This window comes from Pristis pectinata, chromosome 14 (genome assembly GCF_009764475.1).
Source record: "Pristis pectinata isolate sPriPec2 chromosome 14, sPriPec2.1.pri, whole genome shotgun sequence".
NCBI classification, from domain to species: domain Eukaryota; kingdom Metazoa; phylum Chordata; class Chondrichthyes; order Rhinopristiformes; family Pristidae; genus Pristis; species Pristis pectinata.
The window spans coordinates 35,591,177-35,615,014 of NC_067418.1; the positions used below are offsets into that span (position 1 = coordinate 35,591,177).

Sequence of the window (23,838 nt, forward strand, 5' to 3'; positions counted from 1 at the left end):
TCAGTCCTATTCCTCTGCTCCTTATTTTCTTGTACACCTACAACTTATTCTCTCTCACACATGCCTTGAAAAAATAAGGCAGATGCAAGTGTTGTATCTGTACCAGAAATAGCATAAGTCTTCAGCACAACACCTGGATATCATTGGGAACTTCAAAGTTTTCTGTTACGAAAGAGCTCAGCTGTTTCTTGACAAAATGTAGAGTACATCAGATTGGCTGAATACAGTGATGCAGGCCATGATGCTTGCGCCTTGATGGGGGCTGACACTCGTGTGCAGAACCAGGACACACAGGAGATCTCCGTGTCTCTTCTCTGCATTTTCCTCACCTCCAAGGCAACTTTTTATGCAGCTGCCCTTTGGCTTGAACTCCTTTAGGGTATGTGGCAGCTGTGAGCTCTACATGAAGCTCTCAATAGGAACTGCACAGGTACTGTTTTTAATGCAAAACTCTGTGTGCAAACTGACATTGCGATGCTTTTGAAAGAATTTTGGCCAACTTCACAAATGTTTGCAGTACATCTGACTGGGAGTTAGCACTATGCACAACACATGTTCAACTCAGAGGGGGAAATCCAGTTTCTAGACACCTGTCTTTTTGACCAAAATTATAAAATTAAATGAAGTTGATGTCCCCAACCATTGTGCTGAGATTCGAACTCATGCCTGTGGTTAGTTAGTCAAGGCTTAGCACTGGTACTCCAAGAATATGACACATATATGACTATACTCGTGCAAAGGAGATCCTGATATTTTCTGTGATGAATGTTACTGGATGCCACACTTTCAGGCAACAAGTTCCAGACCTCCACCTCCCTTTGGATGAGATATATTTTTCTAGCCTACTGGTCATTCTCCTAAAATTACCTGAAATCCTTGCCCCCTGGTTACTGACATCTCTGACGATAATGGAGCTTTTATTCCCTTATGGCAGGTTCTAATTTTATACACCTCAATCAAATCTCCCCACTGTTCTAAAGGAAACAATCTGTTCCTCAAAATTAAAATACTCAGTCCTGGCAGCATCCTCATAAATCTCTATCATGCTTATTGTTATGGAATTGTGTCCTGCAAAGTTTTTTTTATCATGTCTTTAATTCTCCTTCTGTTCATGATGCAGTGTAAGATTCACCCAGTTCATGTTCAACTCAGACCTTTTTCTTTGGTTTCTGTCTTACCTCCACAACCGTTTGTCCATTGTTGACAACAGTCCCAACTACCCTTAGGGCATAGAATATAAAAGTTGGAACGTTATGTTGGAACTTTACAAAACATTTTGAGTATTGTGTGCAGTTTTGCTCGCCATACTATTGGAAGAATGTGATTGCTTTGGAGAGAGTGCAGAGGAGATCCACCAGGATGTCACCTGGATTGGAGGATTTTAATTATAGGGAGAGATTAGATTGGCTGGGGTTGTTTTCCCTGGAGTGAAGGAACTGAGGGGTGATCTGATAGAGGTATATAAAATTATAAAAGGCATGGATAGGGTAGATAGTCAGATCTTCTTCCTGTGAGATGGGTATCAAAAATAAATCCACACCCTCTTAAACTGAGAGGAAGGAATTTTAAAGGGGATTTGAGGAGAAAGTTTTTTACATGGTGGTTGAAATCTAGAATGCGCTGCCACAGGAGGTGGTGAAATCAGATGCAATTACTACATTTAAGCAATAATTAGACATGCACTTAAACAGGCAAGGCATCAGAGGATTCAGACCTAATATGAGCAAATGGAATAAGTGTAATGGGCAAAAAGATTGGCATGGATATGTGGGCTGAAGGGTCTGTTTCTGTTCTGAATGTGCATTGACAAAATGTTTCTTATCATATTTTTAAAATCTTTCTAATTCTAAAGATGTGCAGAATTCTATAGAGAGTGGTTGCAAAAATGCAGTAGACATGTGTTGGGGATATTTACTGGTGCATGACATGTAAAGGTCACTGTTCCAGAACATGAGTGCTGCCAACGCTTGCATGAAATGATAAACCTGTTTCTAAATGACAAAAGGGAGTTGGTTAAAAATACCTTGTTTGCAATAAAAAGAAACACAATTGATTCCTCCCCACCAAAATGCTCAATCCCTTCTTCATCCAGAAGTGTATCCAATTGTCTCTTCTGTCCACTTAGACTGTTCATTTCAATATATTTTCCAGGTGGCATGTTCACGAGGTCTAACTGTTCATTGAATGAAAAAGTTCCATTTGCATTCCTAATGACTCCTAGCTTTCTGAAATGTCCTATGACACTGGGTAAACATTTACTTTTCGTATTAACTTTTTCTCAATTCCCTCCATAATTTTTAAATCCACTTAGATTACCTTCTAAGTGGTTTCCTTTCCAAATGAAACAATCCCTAACACATCCATTCAATAAGCTGACATCCACCAAGTTTGAGTCTATATAGTGAGCAGTTAAGTCACTATAGAGGAGTGATTCCGGTGTTCATTTTCCTTTCTTTCTTTAGGTCACATCATTACCAACTGGATGGTCAGCTGAAGTCATGGAATTTGCATGCAGTCACATTGTATACAATTCTCAAAGCATAACTTCCAAAAATGGCAGAAACAGGGCATACGGTAAGCGCATCATTGATCATCGAAGTACATTTATTCTGGTCTCCTAATATCTCTGTGGATAAATAGCTCACATGCAATGCTAAGACATGTAGGTAAAGATCCTCTGTGAGGAGAAGGTAACTGATATCAATTTGTGGGTTCTTGCAATTAGCTTGGCATCTTTGGGCAGGTAGGGAATGAATACTCAGTGATCTGACCTCTTGCTCATCTATTCCATCTTCATATCAATAACCTTCTATTTATCACACAACTGAGGAGATTGTTGGTCTATCTTTTTGTCTTCTGCTTCGGCAGTTCCTTAGGGTTATGGATGACTTGATTCCACTCCTGTTCTGCGGATTCTGAGATGAATGATGAGGCCAATGTGAGACCAGAGCCTCTGCCACAGATGGGCAGGAGGTGCTTGTTGGGGGCAGTTGGGTAGGTAGTTTGGGAGGTGATGGGCTGTTCCATTATTATTTATGCGAGGCTTCTGTGTGCTCTACATAAATGGAGTCTATGTTTCAATGTCAACTGTGTGCTCCTCCATTCTGACCGGCTATGGGTCGGTGAGGTTGTTACATTATTTTTAAGGATACTTTGAAAGCATCTGTAAGTTGTTTCCTCTGTCCATCTGGAAATCTCTTGCTATCTCAGAGCTCAAAGTATTGTCTACTTTGACTACTGCAGATCTTAAGGTTATGAACTTTATTCCACTGCCTATAGGACAAATGGCTTCAGCCACAGTGTGAGGGCTCAATTTGTTTTCACTTTTGACCTTGTCAATATGTTAGAAAGCAGTGATTAGATCATTATATGCTGATGACATGCGAGGTGGGCTTGGACTTTTTAGGGAACATGTCAAGTTTTCTCATCTGCTCTCGTACCCTGATGAAGGAAAGTAAAATTACAGTGTAAAAGTTTTGTTTGGAGAGGAATGTTGGTGAAAATATTATACGTTTGGAAGCTGAAGGCCATTAGTGCTGTGGAAAAAGTTTCTTATTTTTTTATTCCCACTCACTGGTAAATTTCATGACCAATGTCTGCCATCATTCAGAGGTGGATCCCGAGATATGGGAAGTGGTCCATGTTTTCTAAGGTCTCATTATGGATATCTATTTTTAGTGGACAGTGTTACGCAAAGGGAGCGGTTGATCTTTGTTTTGCAATGTATAGTTTCAGGCCCATTCTTTTGCATGCTTCAGTGAATGAGCATCAACAATGATCTGAGACTCGGCCTCATCTTCTGCATAACGTCATTTGCATATGGCAGCTCAGTGACCGAGGTTGGAGTAACTTTGTTTACGGAGTGGCAGTGACATAGGTTGAACAGTTTCCTATTTATTCTGTACATAAGCTCCACTCCAATGAGAATCTTGTTGGAGGTGAGGTCAGTACTTGCAGTGAGAAAGAGACTGGGTCTATTATGGACCTATTGGTTGAGATTACAGCTTGCATGCTGTCATGTAGCAGGTGTAACATGGAGACCAACTTTTGCAGGCAACCATGTTTGAGAATGATATTCCACAGTTCCTCTCAATTGACAGTCAAAAGCTTTTGTGAGGTTAAAAAAAAAGCATGTATATTGGTTGACTTTGCTTCCTACGTTTCTCTTGAAACTGATGTGTGATAAGGGATCACGTCCATTATTCACGTGAATTACATGGAATATAATGATATATAAAGATAAAGGTTCACATTCAATATACTACAACGTTTTCAGTGAATCTAAGGACCCAAAGCACATGTGAGATTTTAGTGTAAATTATTGATTTTAAAAAGAGTAACACCTTCAAACACCTGAGATTTAGTACACATTCTATAGATTTTAAAGTTATGAGTTTTTTTCTCCCCTGTCTGAAAAAAAGTCTGAAAGTGGCTTCAACCACATGTGTAGGCTCAATTTGTGAAAGATTTTGTTTTTGACTGTATCAATCTTTAGAGTAGTTATCATTAGATGCTGATAACCTTTAAAATTGGCCAGGTTTCTGTGGGAAGCACATCATTGTTTCTCATCTGCTGCTGCACCTTGACGGGGCAAAGAAGATTACAGTGCAAAATTATTTTGGGGGTGGTGGGGGGAGTTGCGGGTAGACGTTGGTGGAAATTTTCATGTGTTTAGCAAACTGAGGGCTACTTGTGCTGGGGAAAGAATTTCTGATTTTTTTTTTCTCTCTACTCTTACTAATGTAATGCAGCAGGTCCCAAATAGATCAGTGCAGGAAATCATGCCAGAGCAGTCAGATTTTCTGTTGGAAGATCAATCAGATTCTGTTTCTCTCTCCACAAATGCTGCCTGACTTGCTGAATGTTTCCAGTGTTTTGAAGTCAGATTTTCTGCTGGTGAGGTGACTTTTATAAAATCTTGCAAATATTACTTAGCCAGTTCTTAGTTAGGTATTTCCTCTCCCATTCATAGGATGGGGAATAATTGAATTAAAGAGGAAAATCTTACTGGCTGACTTTTCTCATTCTGGCCTTGTGTTCTAATAAACTGTTGACTTTATGGGTATTCACCAGAAACTACTTCGCTCAACATGGCAGCAAAACATGAAGCTTAAGCAAACCATCTAGTGTGTTTTGTGACAGTGTGGAGTCCTTTTACTCTGATTGGAATAGCTCTGACTAGATCTAACCACGAGAATGAAGACTGAAGAGTGATGATGCTATTCCAATAGTTTAACTGATGTACTTAAATTCTTGGTTTCTCTTAGTCTAATAAATTGTGTGATATATGTTATCAAGGATTTCAACATTCAGTTTCAATTCCAGTAAAATCACTTTCCAGGTAAGTATTTTGAAATCAGCCATAACAAATGTCCTTTATTCAGTAGAACTCCATTCTTTTGAGCTCACTGTTTGACACCATCCTGCCCGAGGAATGGAACTTTATCTTCACTGGACCAGAATCTCTAATTTTCTTGTCACTATTCCATCAGTGACCAAACCTTCAAACAGTCATGGTCAAGGTTCGTGCCTGGAGAATGAGTGGAGGCCTTCTGGAGTCATTAAATAGCAGATAAGGAGGGAAGAAAATTAAATGAAGGAAAAAGATTGGCTGGAAAATTTAGGAACCCATGTTAAAAGTGGAACTTCCACCCTTGTCACTAGAGTCATTGCCAGAGTAACATTACACTTGTGGTTAAATATGTTTAAAGATTGTTGATAAAACTTTCTGAGGTTGCATCAGCAGGTGTGATACAATGTCTTCCTGTTTTACCCCCACGCTCAAAATTTACTAACCAGACAAAGGAGGTGAGAGTTTTCAATGACTTCAGGGCTTGTTTCCGCTGCAATAAGCAACTGCAGAACATTTGTGACAGGCATTGCAACTTGTGTGTTGTTGAAATCATTATCTGTTGTAAATCTAATGCAATCCTTTATCAGAATAACTTAAATAAGGACCATGTCACGGTCAATTTGCAGTGGTATCAACTTTCATAGTCATAGAGCATAGACACAGGCCTTTTGGCCCAACTAGTCCATGCCAACCAAGTTTTCCACCCAGCTAGTCCCAAATTCCTGCATTTGGCCCACATCCCTCCAGGCCCCTCCCCTCCATGTACCTATCCAAGTGCTTCTTAAATGCTACTATTGTACCTGCCTCAACCACTTCCTCTGGCAGCTCGTTCCATATACTCACCACCCTCTGCATGAAAAGGTTGCCCCTCTGGTCCCTTTTATATCTTTCCCCTCTCACCCTAAATCTATGCCCTTTTGGTTTCGACTCCCCTACCCTGGGGAAAAGACTGTTATCATCCGCTTTATCTATGCCTCTCATAATTTTAAACACTTCACTCAGGTTGTCCCCCATTCTCCTACATTCCAAGGAATAAAGACCACGCCTGGCCAACCTCTCCCTGTAACTCAGGCCCTCTGGTCCTGGCAACATCCTCAAATCTTTTCTGTACTCTTTCCAGATTAACCACATCTTTCCTATAACAGGGTGACCAAAACTGTACACAGTACTCCGACTGTGGCTTCACCAATGACTTGTACAACTGCAACATAAAGTTCCAACTCCTATACTCAATGCCCTGACTGATGAAGGCCAGTGTGCTAAACACCTTTTTCACCATCCTGTCTACCTGTGACACTGCTTTCAACAAACTATACACTTGTACTCCTAGGTCCCTCTGTTCCATTACACTCCCTAATGCCATACCATTCATACTATAAGTCCTATTCTGGTTTGACTTCCTAAAATGCATCACCTCACTTATCTGTATTGAAATCCATTTGTCACTCTTCAACCAACTTCCCTACTGATCAAGAACCCCTCCGCCCCCACCACCCCCCCCCCGTAATCTACGATAGCCTTCTTCACTATCAACGACATCTCCTAATTCCATGTCACCCGCAAACTTACTGATCAAGCTTTGTGCATTCACATCCAAATCATTTCTATAAATGATGAATAACAAGGGTCCCAAAACCAACCCCTGCGGCACACCACTAGTCACTGGTCTCCATTCCAAGAAACAACCTTCAACCATCAGCCTCTGCTTCCTACCTCCAAGCCAATTTTAAATCCACCTAATTTGCTCTTCCTGGATTCCATAGGACCTAACCTTCCAGACCAGCCTGCCATGTCGAAGGCCTTGCTAAAGTACAAATAGACAACATCCACTGCCCTACCCTCATCTACCCTTTTGGTTACCTCTTCAAAGAACTCTAAGAGATTTGACTTCCCGTGACTTGCATGACTTCCCATGCACAAAGCCACATTGACTCCTCCTAATCAGATTCTGTCTATCCAAATGCTGGTAGATCCTGTCCCTCAGAATTCCCTCCAGTATCTTCCCCACCACTGATTTGAGGCTGACCGGCCTGTAGTTCCCTGGCTTGTCCTTGGCAGTTCCATGGCAGTTACAGAAGCTTCAGGCACTAAACCATGGAACATATTTAGTGGGCAAACACCCTCGCAGAAGATCATTTGCCCAGGGGAGACATAGGTTTCCTGACATCTCGTTCTTTCATTATTAGACATATGTTATATTAATCTTCTCTGTACTTCCCCAGACAATTCATCATCACAATCAGTCTGCCCATTAGCAATAACCAGATGTCACCAATGTGCTCTCCACTTGCCCATTCTCACTAATCACAACAAGCACTAAATGTTCACCATCTCAGCTATGGCCTTGCATGCAATCTCCTTCCATTTGATGGCCATTCTATAACCTTTTAAAGGCAGCAACCTTCAGTCATTTAATGCTTGATCCTTCCTTTGGAACATGCACTCTGTACGTGCACAGGCCACTCCAATCATTACAGCAGTTATAGCAGCACTGTAAAGTGTGGGAAAAGGTTTAAAAACAAAATTCTAATCTGGTTCTACTGTTAAATTCAGGAGAACATTCATCATCCTGGTATATCTCGGTTCTCCAGCTGGCTTGGTCTTTGCCTTCCAAAGAGCTGCTGCCTCACAGCGCAAACTCCAGGTTCAATTCTGGTTTCGGGTGCTGTCTGCATGGAATAGGCACATTCTCTCTGTAACTGCATGGCTTTCCTCTGGATGTGCTGTTTCCTCCCACCTCCCAAAGACCTATGGGTTGGTAGGTTAATTGGCCAGTGTAAATTGCCCCTAGTGTGTGGTAAGTGGTAGAATCTGGGGGGATGATGAGAATTTAAAAATGGGATTAATGTAAGATTGGTGCAAAGGGGTGTTTGGTGATCAGTGCAGACTTGGTGAGCAAAGGGCCTGTTTTTGTACTGTATCTCTCTATGACTCTATGGCTCTGGGACTTGTGGCTCTGAGAGGCTACAGGGTAATAAAAGTGAGAAATAGATCTATAGTTCCAAAGGAAAGTAAGGCATGATGAATCACTCTTTCAAAGAGCCAGCACAGGCACAAAGTGCTATTGGGCCTGCTTCTGTGCTGAATGATTTGAAAGCACAGGCTTGGGTACAGTGCTGCAATGAGGAGAGGCAGCTTTGCTTGGCTTCTACTCAAACCTGAAACTGGGAGTGCTGGGCTCGAAGTTCCCTCGCATAGTGCAACATTTTTGTTCACTGAAAGGTGAATTTTATCTGAAACCAATTTGTACTTTGTGCCTGTAGCACACTTTGCAAAATTCAATCCAGTGACATGCAGGCTACTTGCAATGTGGCAGTACTTAATTCCAGAGTTAAGGCTGAGAAGTCCAAGTCATCCAGTGTTATGCACTAGTAGGTCCTCCTTGCTGTATCTTAAGTGCATGTCCGACTGAACCACCCCTATCCAACTCCTGGCACTCTCACTGCCAGTCATCTGGCAGACAATCACTGCCATTCCATGCCTAATGCCTCACCAGCTCTCCTCTCCAAAGAGGCTAAAGCCTCCCTCAGACTTCAGTTGCTATTGTCCCCGGTGCAAGGTGTGCCCCCCCCCACCCCCCATTCTTGCTCGTCCAGTATGGGGGTAGTAGGGGAAAGGCCAACTTTCACACTGCGTGTGCAAGGCCTGATTTCTATTTGATGCATTGGGCCTCCTGAATATTCCTTTTATCTTGCAGAGGGTCCTTGCACAATACTGGTGTGGGCTCCCCATGCACTGTTGTTAACATGCCTCTTCAGATAGAACATAGAACAGCACAGCACAGGAGTAGGCCCTTGGGCCCACAATGTTGTGCTGAAATAATTAAGCTAATAATACCTAATCCCTTCTGCTTGCATGTGGTCCATATCCCTCCATTCTCTGCATATTCATGACCCTATCTAAGAGCATCTTAAATGCCCCTGTTGTACCTGCCCCCAGGACAACCCCTGCCAGCGATTTCCAGGCACCCACCACTTTCTGTGTGCAAAAAAAACTTGCCCTGCACATTTCCTTTGAACCTTCCCCCTCTCACCTTCAATGCATGCCTTCTAGTATTAGACATTTTGATCCTGGAAAAAAGATACTGGCTGTCTGCTATAACTATACCTTTTATAAACTTTTATCATTCTCCACAGCTCCAGAGAAAACAACCCAAGTTTGTCCAACCTCTCCTTATAACACATGCCCTCTAATCCAGGCAGAATCCTGGTAAACTTCTTCTGCACCCTCCCCAAAGCCTCCACATCCTTCTTATAATGGAGCGACCAGAATTGAATGCAATATGCCAGATCTAGCCTAACCAGAGTTTTATAAAGCTGCAACATAACTTTCTGACTCTTGAACTCAATGCCTCGACTAATAAAGGCAAGCGTGCCATACACCTTCTTTACCAGCCTCTCAACTTGTGTGATCACTTACAGGGGGCTATGGACTTGGACCCCAAGATCCCTCTGTACATCAAAGATGTTAAGGGTCCTGCCATTAACTGTGTATAATGTGGATGCTATGGAATTTCTGGCCCACTGTTGTATGCAGAATTAACACACCTCCCAACCCATGAAAAACACTAAAATATTGTTAACAAGTGTATAAGTTTTCTCTTGTTTTATTCAAAGACATAGTAAACTGACTTCTATTTCAGGTCCTGTTGAAAATCAAACTTATTCAAGCACAAGCTTCAGACCTCCACCAGCACAGAGCCAAGGCAGTGTTCATGAATACGACAATCGTTTCCTGGTATCATCTCCAGCTGGGAAAGAATGTCTGTACGCCACAGTGCCAAAACCTGCACACAGGAGGAACCAAGCAAAGAGTCTAGGGCCTCCTGTTGTAGCCAGGACAACACAGCTGCGAGGTAAAACCTTCTTGTTGGTCCCTGGTCTATCTATGTACAACAGCTGGATTTGTGGTTCTATTTTACAGCAATCAGGAAGGAACAAGAGAGGAAGTTTGTCAGGTTGGGTAATTAAGATTAGACATATTTTGTCACGTTGACGTGGACCATTCTCAGTGGTGAGAATAGAGTGCAGGGAGTATTTGACTTGCTAGATCTGCCTTACAGTGTCTGCCAAGGGAGCCACCATGTTTCAAATAGAAGCTGAATGTGAGGCTCGTGGAGGAAGAGGAGGAGGATGGAAAAGATGAAGTACGACTCAGTGACTGTACCATGCAGCTGCTTCCAAAACTGTTAATAGCTAATCTTACAATGGTGAGGTACTGGAGAAAATCTTGACTAAGGGAGGTCAAGCTTATATCTTATAAACATTTAAATTACATAAACCAAAGACAACAGAGGTTAGGTAAGGGAATGTTTTGAAGAGCAACAAAGCTTAAGTTAGCAAACACACTGTGCAGTGTGCCTTGAATTCAATTCTGTGTGTATGTAGGGGGGAGGACAAGTGTAAGCAGCACTTGATTTCAGGAAAGAAACTTAAGAGAAATGCTGCAAGAGACAATAATAATGAAAAGGCTTTTCATGTCATTCATCTTCAGCATCTGGGCATTGTGGAAAGGCCAATATTTATTGCCCACCCCTAATAGCCCTTGAGATATTGGTGGTATGGTCCTTTTGAAACACTCTAGTCCTTCTGGTGAAAGTAATCAAACAGTACTATTGGGTAGAGAGTTCCAGAATTTAGACCCAGTGATGACGAAGGATCAATGATATATTTCTAAGTCAGGATGGTGTGCAACTTGAAGGGAAATCTACAGGGACTGATGCTCCCATGCACCTGAACCTTCTTCATGGTAGAAGTTGTGCATTTGGGAAATGGTATCAGAGTTGCCCAGGCAAGAAGTGTATTATATTTTGTACAAGTGTGGCATCCAGGAACTGGATAAACTCAATAGTGTTGGTCACATAAATAGAAGAACAAGTCAGAGATTGGGTATCTGCAACCTTTTGACATCCCAAAGCCTCTCCACTATTTACAAGTTATAAATCAGGTGTATGAAGGAATCCTCTCCATTTGCTTGCCTGAGTTGAGTGCCAGCAATTCTGAAGAAACTCAACACCATTCTGGACAAAGCAGTCATCCTGCAATGATGCCCTGGAGGCTGAGATGATTGACCTCTGACAACTACAAACATATTCCTATGTGTGAAGTTTAACTCCAATCCTGGAATGTTTTCCCTTTAATGTCTATTATTTTAGTTTTACTGGGGCACCTTGATGCTACATTTGATGTCAGGGGCAATCATTCTCACCTTGCCTCTGTAATTCATCTCATTGATCCATGTTTGGACTAAGACTATGAGGTCCAGAGTGAAGTGATCCTGGTGAAACCCAAATGGGTCTTTGGTGTGTCGGTTATTGGTGAGTAAGTGCTATTTGATAGTAATATTGATGACAGTCCCATCATTTTGCTGATTAGGCAGTAATTAGCTGGATTGGATTAGTCCTGTTTTTTTGTGAACAGGATATGCCTGAGCAATTTTCTCTTTTGTCAGGTAACAATACTGGAACAGGTTGCCCAGAGACACTGCTAGTTCTTGAGTGCAGGTCTTTAATATCACTTTAATAGTCTTTGCTGTATCCAGTGCTTTCAGCCATTTCTTGATATCCATTGAGTGAATCGAATTAGCTGCAGACTGGCTTCTGTGATGCAGAGGACCTCGGGTGAAAGCTGAAATGTATCGTTTATTCAGTGCTCTTGGCTGAATGTGGTTGCAAGTGCTTCAGCCTTTAGCATTCACATGCTGGGCCCCACCATCGATGAGGATACTGATAATCTTGGAGCCTCCTGCTCCTGTTAACTGTTCAATTATCCTCCACCATTCATGACTAGATGCGGTAGGACTGCAGAGCTTCAATCTGATCCTTTGGTTGTGAGATTGCTTAGCTCTGTCTATTGTATGGTGCTTCTTTGTTTAGCACATGCGTGTCCTGCATTGCAACTTCACTAGGCTAGTATTTCAAAACTTTTAGGTATGCCCAGTGTTGTACCTAACATTGCTACTCTGTACTCTTCATTGAACCAGGGTTGATCCCCTGGTTTGTTAGTAATGGTGGAGTGAGGAATATGCTAGGCCATGAGGTAACAGATTGTGGTAGTGCTCATCCCTGTTGCTGCTGATTGACCACAGCGCTTCATGGATGCCCGGGTTTGAGTCAATCCCATTTAGCACATCTGTTATGTCACACAACACAATGGAAGGTATGTCAATGTGAGGACGAGAATCAACCACACAGATTATGTCTGGTGTTGCATACAGGCCAGACTGAGCGAGAATGATAGATTTTCCTCCACTGAAGGAGATTTGTGAGCCATGCATATCATGCTTTCTTTTGTTTTCTGTTAAGTTCTGAACCCTTTTATTGTGTTTGGTATCAGATAATGAAGACAGCCAGGCTCCTCCTCTGCCTCCACGCCTCAGTATCGAGAGGCCGAACGTCTTCACTACACATCAGCTCAGCACAACTCTACCGGCAAAATTGCACTCACATCCCCAGCTCCCTCCACGGAGGCCCAAGCGGGGTAAGTAAGCTAATGTTCAATCAGAATATTTTGTTTCTTAAAATGATTGAGTACTGCAAATTATATGCTTACATAACAAGAGATGAATTTTAAGAATAATTAATTGGCATAAAAGCACACTGGGTCATCCTTGGAACAATGACTGAATTAACACCATCTTTCTTTCAATTAAACTGGTTGTTTGGAGGATTAGGCCAATCTTTCCACTATAAGTTCAGATTGCAGGTCCTTCCCAGCTTCTGAATGCCCAATTTATGTCCAGCCTGTACATACAAATGAGCATTTGGGAGATGGGCAGGATGGATGTGCCGGTTGCTGCGGGACTGCAGGCATCTTCTGCTGCCTGGGAACTTGGTTTGCGCCTTCTTGTGAACTGTTTGGGTTACGAACAGTTCACAAGAAGAACCCCGCTGTAACCTGGGGACGACCTGTATTTCAAATGTTTATTAAGACGCACTAATACAAAGGAAGGTCCCAGTATTTATGTCAAGGATTCCACAGTATCAGTGAACATTAAGCAATTTATTATTTTCTTTCAGGGAGCCTAATAAACTAACTGTCCCTCTTACACTGAGGATGATTCTTTCAATGTGAATCCTATATAACATGTTTCTAGACAGACCATTCACAGGCCATTCAGCAATGGAGGGCATCATAATAAATCTTGGCCATGACAGTTTACTTAAACTGGGAGTGAAGGATTATAAAGGAACTCGGCCACGGACTCGCTCCACATCACTATCCAGTGAGCTCCACTTGGAATGGCAGACCTGTGGAACACAAATGAGGGCAAGGTTGTCCTGGAATTTGATGCACCTTAGGCCAAAAAAACTGGAGCACGTACTGAACTGACTAATGTGTGTAAAACAGCACATTGGCCCATGCAACGTAGGATTCCAAATACCTGTGAAACCACCTGCAAAGTTTTGGGCTTTTCAGGACATAAGGAGGAAAAGGAGTAAATGGTGATTAAAATGACATTCAGCATAAGTCACTAAGTTTCTTAGTTTTGCAGATTTCTGTCTGTGGCAAACCTCATTTCAGAACTTGAGATGAAACATTCTACTAACCTCTTCTTTGATCTAGATACACCCATCCTTGCCTCAGGCTTCTAGCTGTCACTTTAAAATCAGATTTGTTTCCACAGCATTAACATTCATTTCAGTCATTATCGTGTTCACTGATGACCACACATTTATTTCCACTTGCATCTTCTCTGGAAATAAAACAGACCATGGCTGTGCAGCAATACCTGGAAAACATTCAGGCACAGGCTAATTAGTAGCAAGGAACATATATACCTCACAAGTGCCAGGCAATGACCTTCTCCAACAAGGAAGAGTCGGATCACTAACCTCTGGCACTCAGTGCCTTTACCATCACTGAGACCCTCACAATCAATGCCCTGAGGCTAGCATTGATCAGAAGGTTACCTGGACCAGCTTTATGCAGCTTCAAGAACTGGAGAATAGTTCTCCTCCTGATTCCCCTAAGCCTTTTCACCATTTATAGGGCACGTGTCAAGGGTGCAAGGGAACACTCTCCATTGGTCTGGATGAACGCAGCTCCAACGACACTCATGAGTCAAAGAGAGATGCAGCGCAGAAACAGGCCCTTCAGTCTACGCCAAATATCAAGCACCCATTTTAACATTAATCCTATCCTAATCAATTTTATTTTCCCCACATTCTCCCCAACTTCACCCCCCTCTGAGATTTTACTGCTCACTTACAGTCTAGGGGCAACTTCACTAGTCAATTGACCTACCAATCCACATGATTTTGGGACGTGGAAGGAAACCAGAGCACTTTGCAAAACCCATGCAGTCACAGAGAAAATGTGCAAACACTGAAGGTCAGGATTGAACCCAATTCTACTGGCTGTGCCACAGTGTTCAGGGCAAAGCAACTACCTGAATTACTAATCCATCCAGCATCCTAAACATACACTCTCTCCATCACTAGCCTCCATCACAGTGTGCACTATCTACAAAATCCCCTGTTGTTACTTGCCTTGGGTACTCTGACTGCACCTTGCAAATCCCCATGACCTTAACCATCAAGAAGCACAAGGGGAAAGAGTCATAGGAATACCACCCCTCACAAGTTCCCCACCAAGTCACACACCATCCTGACTTGGAAACATTTCCCTGTTTCATCATTGTCATTGCAACTAAATCCTGGCACTCACTGTTCAACAGCACTATAGGAGTACCTTCAACAGAAAGGCTGCAGCCACTCAAGAAGTCAACCCACCACCAACTGCTCAAGAACAATTAGAGACAGGCAATTAATGCTAGCATTGCTGCTAATGCCCTCTGTAAATGTATATAGAAAAAGTTTGTCCATTTTGATTGATCAACACTTTCAAGTGTTTTCTAAACATATCAACTAAAAGGTCCTTGAATATATACTGTTTACTTCACAGACCTTTCTCTGTAACACAGTAAAATCTGATTATCCATTGGGCAAAAATATTCTGCCCGTTATTTTCTTGTTACTCCTAATTTCCAACAATCTATTTGAATATTATTGCTATCAGTGCCCAAACCATTATTGCACCATCTTGGACTGAATGCCCTACAGTATCAGTAATGCATTCACAAACATATGGTGGGTGTTAGATTTGGCTGAATGTGAAGAATAGATGTATTCAAAAATACATTAAAACTAAGCATTTGGTGTTTAAATAAAAAAACAAACTATTGGGACAACCCTTGATTAGATTCCTTCCCATAATTCACTCCCATGTATCCACTATTCTAAAACCAGATTGTCTGTCTCATGCCCACTGGAATGATATTATTCCCATACATGCTTTGAGCATGTTATTATCTAAGCAACTCTGACAATGCCCAGGAAGCTTGTTACCATCTGGGACACTAAATGTTTTCTCCCTCCACCACCAACACATTATGACTGCTGTGAGTACCATCAACATTGCAGTTACTCACTTCTGAGGCTCAGGAATTAAAATTTGCTGCCCCTCCTAAATCAGCAAAAGGACCACAAGGTCTCCAAATGGGTCCAGCTCCACACTGTAGCTGACACTTCTTTGGACTGATTAACATTGCTAGCCTCTCTGTAACTAGGTGCTTAAGACAATAATAAATTATAATATTTTGGATGTTTGAACATTTGAACACAATTATTTTCTTACAGTTCTTCCACCCTCAAAGAAGTCCACTTCTCAGACAAACCGGAAAGCAAATATAAACGTGGTTTCTCTTAACCTGGGAAAGTTGGTAGATATCAATAATGGTGAGTAGATGACCAGGCTCATTGTCCTTTTGCATGTAAAAGGTGCAGCACTGGATGTTCATTCTAGACATGTCTGATATGTTGACATATCAATCTGCTCTGGGGACAGAGATTTACCCATATCTGGCATATTTTGTGCAATTGTCTCCTTCCCATGGTTGTAAATCACTAGGTCATATATACAGGAAGGAAGGCTTGTATTTATAAAGTGCATCGACATATTTCTCAGAAGTATCTTAAGCACCCTTTGTATAATTATTTGCTCAAAGAAACAGCTTCTGTTGTTTTGAGGTTTCTTTGGTGGCCTATTGTCATATTTGTGAACTGTTAATTTAAAAACTGTCAGCATTTTATCCCATGCTCATTGGTATGACACAGGAAATTACACTGACCTTGAAATTCTGTCACATAGCACAGTGTTTTTGTGCAGCTTGTGATTCAATCGGATCAAAAACCCAATTATATGCCTTTAGTGCCTAACCAGTGACCATCTCTGCGTCCTCTATGTATATGACGGAGGCCTCCAGACATGCATGGTGATATCAAACAATTTGTAACATGTGTCTTGATGTCAGTTGTGCAAAATATTCTACACAAATAAAGCCTATAAAATAGCAGAGGCCTCACACACTGAAGCAGGCCTTAACTGGTAAATTGAGGCATTAGCCAGAAGGGGCCCAACCGTACCTGTTCTGCTGCCTGGGTTTCTGAGGCATTTGGTATCTTCCCCATAGGTCAGATATTGAGCATTTTTCTTCAAATTCCCAACACCTCCCACCTTGTTCTTCATTTCAATGTTGTTAACCCCTCCTAGTACCTCTCTGCCTCTCCTCACCCAACCACTGGTTACCTATCATTAGGATGTGCATAACTGAATGATCATTGACTTTTAAATCTCAATGCTCGCCTGACTAACTATCAACTCTAAATCCCATTTGCCTGTCCAACCAAACACTAAATATTGGTTGCCTGCCTGGCCAACTAGCAACCCCTCAACTCTTGATCATCTGTCCAGCCAACCTCACCTATTATCACTGAGCCCACCTAATTCTCCCTTATCCAACCCCCACCCACTTTCCTTAGCCCACCCCACTTTCCCAGAGCTAGAGGAAAAAGGTCTTTCTATGCATAATTCACACATGAATCTAGGGCCTTGTATATGATTAGAATTCCACTGATAGGATCCTCTGGCACAAAACCAACTCAATCAAACCTTATCCTAGTCTTTACTGCATCTATCTCTCTCCTCCTTCTCCCCCTAACACCATGTATATTTATACTAACATCATAAGAAATTTAGGTTAAACTAGACCGAAAGCCTTCAAAGCTTTAAGCAAGAGTGAAAATCTCCTAATTTCTGTTAAGATTTGCAAGATTCTATCTCACATCTTCTGAATGCAACTCAGATGATGTAATGTGCCTTTTCAAATGCCGTGCTATTTTAGGTGCTACCTCATTTTACTCCATTGAGATTAAATATTATTAATATTAGCAAATCTTGTTCTTTCAATTCTGTTACAGTGCAAACCCAGACTATGGAAGCCATTCACTGCCAGAACTGTTCAGCTGCCCTGTCCAGCATCAGCCGGATTCACCATAAACATGCAGACATAGTGAGTTCCTTGCATCCTTTAATGGTGAATGTTAGAAATAGCATAAAGGCCCAGATCGCTTATAACTTCATCATTGCTATAATTCAAGGAACCATAATAAATTATACCCTCGTTTTCAGTACACCACTGTGCTTTTCTAACTGGTGCAGTTTGAACAGTCTTGTCCTGAAAGTATACCATTTTAAGGGATCAGCCTACTGGTCCCCGAGAATAAAGTTTCCTGTAATGTTGTCTGTTATCTCTGTTAGCTGAGCTTTCCTTTCATTAGGTGTTGAACTGTCTTTATTTTCCTGTCCAGGTATGGCCTTGTGAATTCTGTCAAAAGCATAATGTTGTCACTCGATCCTTCAGAACAGTACCCAACAGTCAAGATGTCCTCTATGTCCCTGGACCCCTTGACGATGATTACATCAATGTGGATGACTCCTTGGTCGTCTTCTGTGTGGACATCTCTGGAAGCATGTGTGTAACCAATGAGGTAAGGACAAGCCCTGGGGCTTCTGAGAAATAATCCCTTGAATGTTATGTCATGGAAGGAACTTCAGGAACCAAAGCAGCTCCCCATTGCATCTCAAGTTTCTATTATCATCAAATGTACTTGCTTAATTCATCACAAGAGAAGACAAGCTGGTCTTTTTGTACAGCTCTGCCATAACACTAAAAGTAATGGCCTGGTTTTGAGGACAGCAATGAACTACCTAAGCTTGTCACTGTCTTACTAACTAAATGTGCACTTACTTTGTGCAGATCTCCCAAAGGAGAACTTCCTGGGTAAAGCAACCACAGATCCAGTATCCTGCTGAACTGAGGTCATTAAAATCATTTACAATTTAGCCAGAACCTATGTCTAAACTAATTCAAGATCATTGATTCTGTTCTTTAGGTCAAGGCTGTTAATGGTTTCAGAACAACTCATATATCAAGACTGCAGGTACATATTTGCTGTTATATTTCAGGGTGGACGGGAGGATACACTGAGAATTGCAGGTTCTGTTTCTTGCATTTATTTCTTCGTCATTGCTAGTCTGAATCCTAGAATAACACCTGGATGTGGGAGCACCCTCACTTGAAGGATTATAGCTGTTCAAGAAGGTGACTCGCCACCACTTTCTAATGAGCACTTGGGGAAAGGCAGTAAACGCTGAGCTATTCAGTAATGCTCACACCCTGAAAAATTACTGCCTAAAAAATAGCTGAGTAGGGTGGCATACTGATTGGTGTCCAGTAGCTCCACAGAAAACATTCCCAGGAAAAACCTGAACCAGTAACAGTAAAAGAACCTAGTTTATCATGTATTTTCTATTAGCCTCTTGATTTATATAACAACCATTTTCTCTTAATCTTTTTACTTTCGATATTCATTGATATCAGTGTATGGTTCCTACTAGCTACAACCTCACAAATCTTGTCACAAATTTGTAAATACAACTTTAATTTCATAAATCTATGATAACTCTGCTCAATCATATTCTGACTTCTTAAGTCTTTGGTAATAAATTCTAGCATTTTCCCTGCTACTGATGGCAGAGTACTATTATTACGACTACAGATTCTATCTTCTCCTTTTGCTGTTCTTGCGTTGTAGAGCTATGTTTTCTACCTTCTAAATCTAGAGAATTCTGACAGATCAAAGCCAATGGATCCATCATTTTCTGTAGACATGTGCTTTATAACATCCATATACAGTATATATAGGCCATCATTCCCTGGGGATTTGTTGACTTTTAGTTTCATTAGTTTCTCCAGTACTATTTTTTCACAAATGAATCTCTTTTGGAGTTCTCCATCCTTGTTTCCTGCTTATTCTAGAATGTTTCTTTGTCTTCTATCTCTGCCTATAAGAGATATGTATTTACTTGTGCTAATCTCATCCCAATCTATTTTATATCCTATAAAAGCTCTTCTGATTTATTTTATATATTTTGCTCATATTCTACTTTTTCTCACAGTATCAGTCATCCTTTAATATAATCCTCCAGTTTAATATAAAATTACACTATTTAAATATCTATTATAATCATCACCCTTACAAATCTTACTTATTTCCTCCACTTTCTCGCTATGCCCATTTTAAGTTGATGCCTGGCAAATTGTTTATTTATTTGCAATGAATAATAAGACGTGTTGAGGTTGTCCAGTGGGTGGTCTTGGCTGTCTTAGGACTGCTTTTATTGGTGGAAGGGGACTGTTGATGAATCGTTGTATGTGGATGCCATATGGGTCAATTTATGGAACTGTAGTGAACTTTGCTATCGTAATTACATCCAGGCAGCAATATATCTACCACTTCTGATGCACTAGCCACATCATCTTCTGCTTCCTCCTTCTCAGAAATTGTGCTCCAAACTTTGTTATTCCTTCAAGACCAAACTCTGCTGCTGCCTATATTGTAGGGAGGACACCACATGCACTCTTGAGATTCTAACAAGTGTGCTGAAGGATGATTCCAGATCTGTGCAGGCTACCGGTACATCTTCAGTATGGTGATGGCTTACCCTATGACACAACTGCTTGTCATTGGCCAAGCCATCAGAATATATAGCTCCTATCAGGTTGCTCCTGGATGTCACACCCACGTTCTCATCTCCAACCAGCCAGCTTGAAGAGAGATCAGTGAGGGTGGACTAAAGGCTAAACACACCATGGTAACTGCCTGGGAATCTTGCACATACTTGTATATAAAGATCCTATGTTGCTACCAACCATGTAGCTTTGCAGCTGATGAATATTCCAGGGCGACCTAGGGATGCTTTAATTGTCGTGTGTGTGCAGTAGAAAGCCAGTCGGGGCAATAACCCTGAGGACCCAGTTATTCTTGGTGGTATCAGCACAGGAAATGTTGGCAATTAATGGTCACCCTGGAAAACGAGCCAACAGACACCTAATTTATTCATTTGTAATTAGTCAACTGCAAGATTCAGCAAGTTCCTGGAGAGTCCGGAGACAAAGAGCTTCAGGCCAGCTGGGACTTTTACAACCACTGGTAAAGTCTGACTACATACTAGGCAGAAGGTCTTGCTCTAACAGACTGCAAATACCCACAGTACCTGATCCTACACCCCTGGGAAGTTTATCATCTGCCTGTGCCCATGTGCCAGGTGTCGCGCCCTGCAAGCTGCCACTCTCACCGATCTGCTCTCTCCTCTGCAGCCGCATGTCTGTGGGGAAGAGGCTGCTGCTGTTGGAGGAGCTGATCCAATGCCGACTGTTTGTGCTGCTGCAGCTTCTTGTGCTCTTCACTTCATTGGATGTCCAGAGTAACACAGCATAACCTCACCAATCCAACAGCTCACCAATACTAATCTGAGATCAGGGTTCCTAAGTGGAACTTCGACATGCAATGACATGAAGATGTCAATTAATATCTCCACACGAATGTTATAAACAAAGACTTTTACACAACCAGGCAAGAAAGCAGCTGTGAGGCTTAGTGACCTATTGGCTTATTTTGCTGTCAAGTCTTCAATCTCTCTAGTTGTTACTGTATTGACTTCCCTGGAGAGTTCCAAGGAGGGAAACCCATAGTCCCAAAGTTACATGTTAATACAGTTCTAATTGAACCATTAAGGCATTGAAATTGTCAATATAACCTCCCTGAGGGATTGTTCATATGCAACCTAATAGATGGCAGTTAAATGCGGCAGTCATTGCATTGCAACAGGCTTCTAAATGCACTGTCATTAACCCAGCACCTGCTCCCAAACCCAGTAATCTGGAACATCTTCAATCTGCAGGCACGTGACTGGGACCTCCCCAGTAGGCAGCTCTAGCGCCTGGTAGTATTGGCCAGCTGGCAGGGCCCAGTGCCAAGCTTGGATAATTCTGGGCCTCCAGTGCTCTCTCTCTGAAAATGCTTCTGTTGATGCTGGTGATTTGTGTTCAGTGTGTAGGTTTGGCTCGTACAAATCTTCAAGGCTGCAGCGGAGAAACACCTGGGACCCAATGTATCTGACCCTCCCTCATTCCTATGTCTTTATTCGACCTGTATCTACACGCAGCAGAATGGGCTACAAGGTCCTTGAAATTTGCAACATGGTGTCTCAACACCAGGAGCTATTGAAAAAAAATTCTGCTGAAAATAAAATTAAAAAAGAGAACAAAGTTGAATTTTTGTCTCTCTAATTGATGTGGAAATGACATTTGGTTATACTGGGAATATCGATTTGTTACTAAAAGTTTTGAAAACCACTGATACCTCAGATTCCAGGAACAAATCATTTAGCTATGGGGATAGCTGGTGGATTTGATTATACCTTGTGAGTGCTGAGCCGTCTTTTTAATTGCAGGAATTAAGCTGAAAAGAAATTTCTGGATTTGAATTTTAATTGAAGAGCAAGATGAATAACTTTCATAATAGCTCTGTGTATAGGTACCCTAGTGCCACATAGACTAAAAGATCCCAAGTTTAACCTCTGACTTGCACAGTGTGGGTACTTGCAGTTATTTCTGTCCTGTTGCAAAATATATGTGAGGTTTTGGAAGACTGCCCTTAGCCAGTCATCCTCTGCTCCAGCGGACTGCCTACAAAGAAGTAACCAACTCAGTTTCTGTTTATAGAACATTAGTTGCATGTATTTTTGGTAAAAGACATTATATTTTTGAAACATGGCTCATGCTGTGTTTCTAACCTTGCAATGAAGACATACGTGGCCCGGGCTCCATTAAAAATAAACCAGAAATTGCAGGAATAGTTCATCCTGCAAGTTGCAGCAAACCCATTGGGGAGTTCATCCCACACTAGTTGGTATACTTTATTATGTTCATCAATCCTCATTGTCCCACCTCAATGATACTGAAACATTTATAAAATGAGACTTGCTTTTGTGTAGAAACTATCATTTGTTAAACTGACCATTTTTTTTTCTTGATTTTGCAGAATGTCCAAGAAGCCATCTTGACTTCTTTGAACCACATGACACAGACTTGTCCCCAGAAGCGAGTTGCCTTGGTGACATTTAATGATGAGGTATGGTGTCATTTGGGAAATAATGGTGATGTTACAGTGGATGGGTCGACATTACAAATGGGCACATTAGATTGTTGATTTGGCAAGCTTAAAAAGTAACTAGCTAGCAGATAAACTAGTGAGGTGCTTATAGAAGATGGGTGAGTCTTTAGTTTGAGCAAATGTAAAGCCTAACTGAATACACTAGAGGGCAGCATGCTTGGTGGGCAGATTGTCTTGTGGTATATAAGATAGTTATTTATTAGTCACATGTACATCGAAACACAGAGTGAAATGCGTCTTTTTGCGTTACTGAGAATGTGCTGGAGGCAGCCCGCAAGTGTCGCCACTCTTCTGGCGCCAACAATAGCAGGACCACAGATGTTAACCTGTATGTCTTTGGAATGTGGGAGGAAACCGGAGCACCCGGAGGAAACCCACGCAGATGCACAGGGAAAACGTACAAACTCCTTACAGACAGTGGCAGCAATTGAACCCGGGTTTCTGGTGCTGTAATAGCGTTACACTAACAAGATCACTAACAAAGCTAAAGGATTGCATTATTTTGGACAGTTTGCTTTAAATTTCATCTGCGATATGCTGTCCCAAGGAGGGAAAGTAGATTCCTGCTCCACTGAGCCACACACACACACACACACCTCGCTGATGTAGTACAAGTCCCTGGCTTGTGCTAATAGGTCTCATGGGAGTGGCTGATGTGTAGATGGGCCTGCAGTTGATATCTGAGGATAATGATCCTTCTCATTATGTGCATTGACTCTACTCATAGATGACATGGCTTAGAAGATTTTGCATGAAATTTCTACTTCTCAAGATGTAAGATTTAACTGCTAGGAAATGGACCAGTTTCCCATTTCAGCCACCCAGTGTCAGCAATGTGCAGTAAAAGCACTGGGTGCAAATATAGTCCCCTCCAATTACTCAGCTTCCCCAGCCCCAATCACAATTGAACACCGTCCACAGTAACAGCTTTGTTATTCTTATGAATTAATCACTTCGGGAGTTTCTGCTGACTGCACTTGCTTGCAGCCTTCCCATAATCTTGCTAGGTAAGGTTACCATTTTATGTTAAAATGGGGATTTGCTTGCATGAATGGCTCATGTTAACAGGAATGCTGGACTAAGACTGTTCATTGGTCACTATGCACTGGACTTGTATATCCAGTGA

The 23,838-nt window shown here is 41.7% G+C and overlaps 1 protein-coding gene across 2 annotated transcripts in view; it reads left to right on the forward strand.

Moving 5' to 3' along the window:
• si:dkey-9k7.3 (circularly permutated Ras protein 1) overlaps positions 1 to 23,838 on the forward strand; it is a 53,579-nt gene that overhangs the window by 7,394 nt on the left and 22,347 nt on the right. Inside the window, exons 2-9 of one of the 2 annotated variants that reach the window (XM_052029412.1) lie at positions 2,463 to 2,574; positions 9,996 to 10,208; positions 12,688 to 12,831; positions 15,993 to 16,091; positions 17,613 to 17,704; positions 18,003 to 18,182; positions 18,588 to 18,635; positions 22,581 to 22,670. In XM_052029412.1, coding sequence (XP_051885372.1) covers positions 2,499 to 2,574; positions 9,996 to 10,208; positions 12,688 to 12,831; positions 15,993 to 16,091; positions 17,613 to 17,704; positions 18,003 to 18,182; positions 18,588 to 18,635; positions 22,581 to 22,670 — 942 coding nt within the window. In that variant the 5' untranslated portion in view covers positions 2,463 to 2,498. The remainder of the gene's footprint in view (positions 1 to 2,462; positions 2,575 to 9,995; positions 10,209 to 12,687; positions 12,832 to 15,992; positions 16,092 to 17,612; positions 17,705 to 18,002; positions 18,183 to 18,587; positions 18,636 to 22,580; positions 22,671 to 23,838) is intronic. The other variant, XM_052029413.1, reaches the window with a different exon arrangement.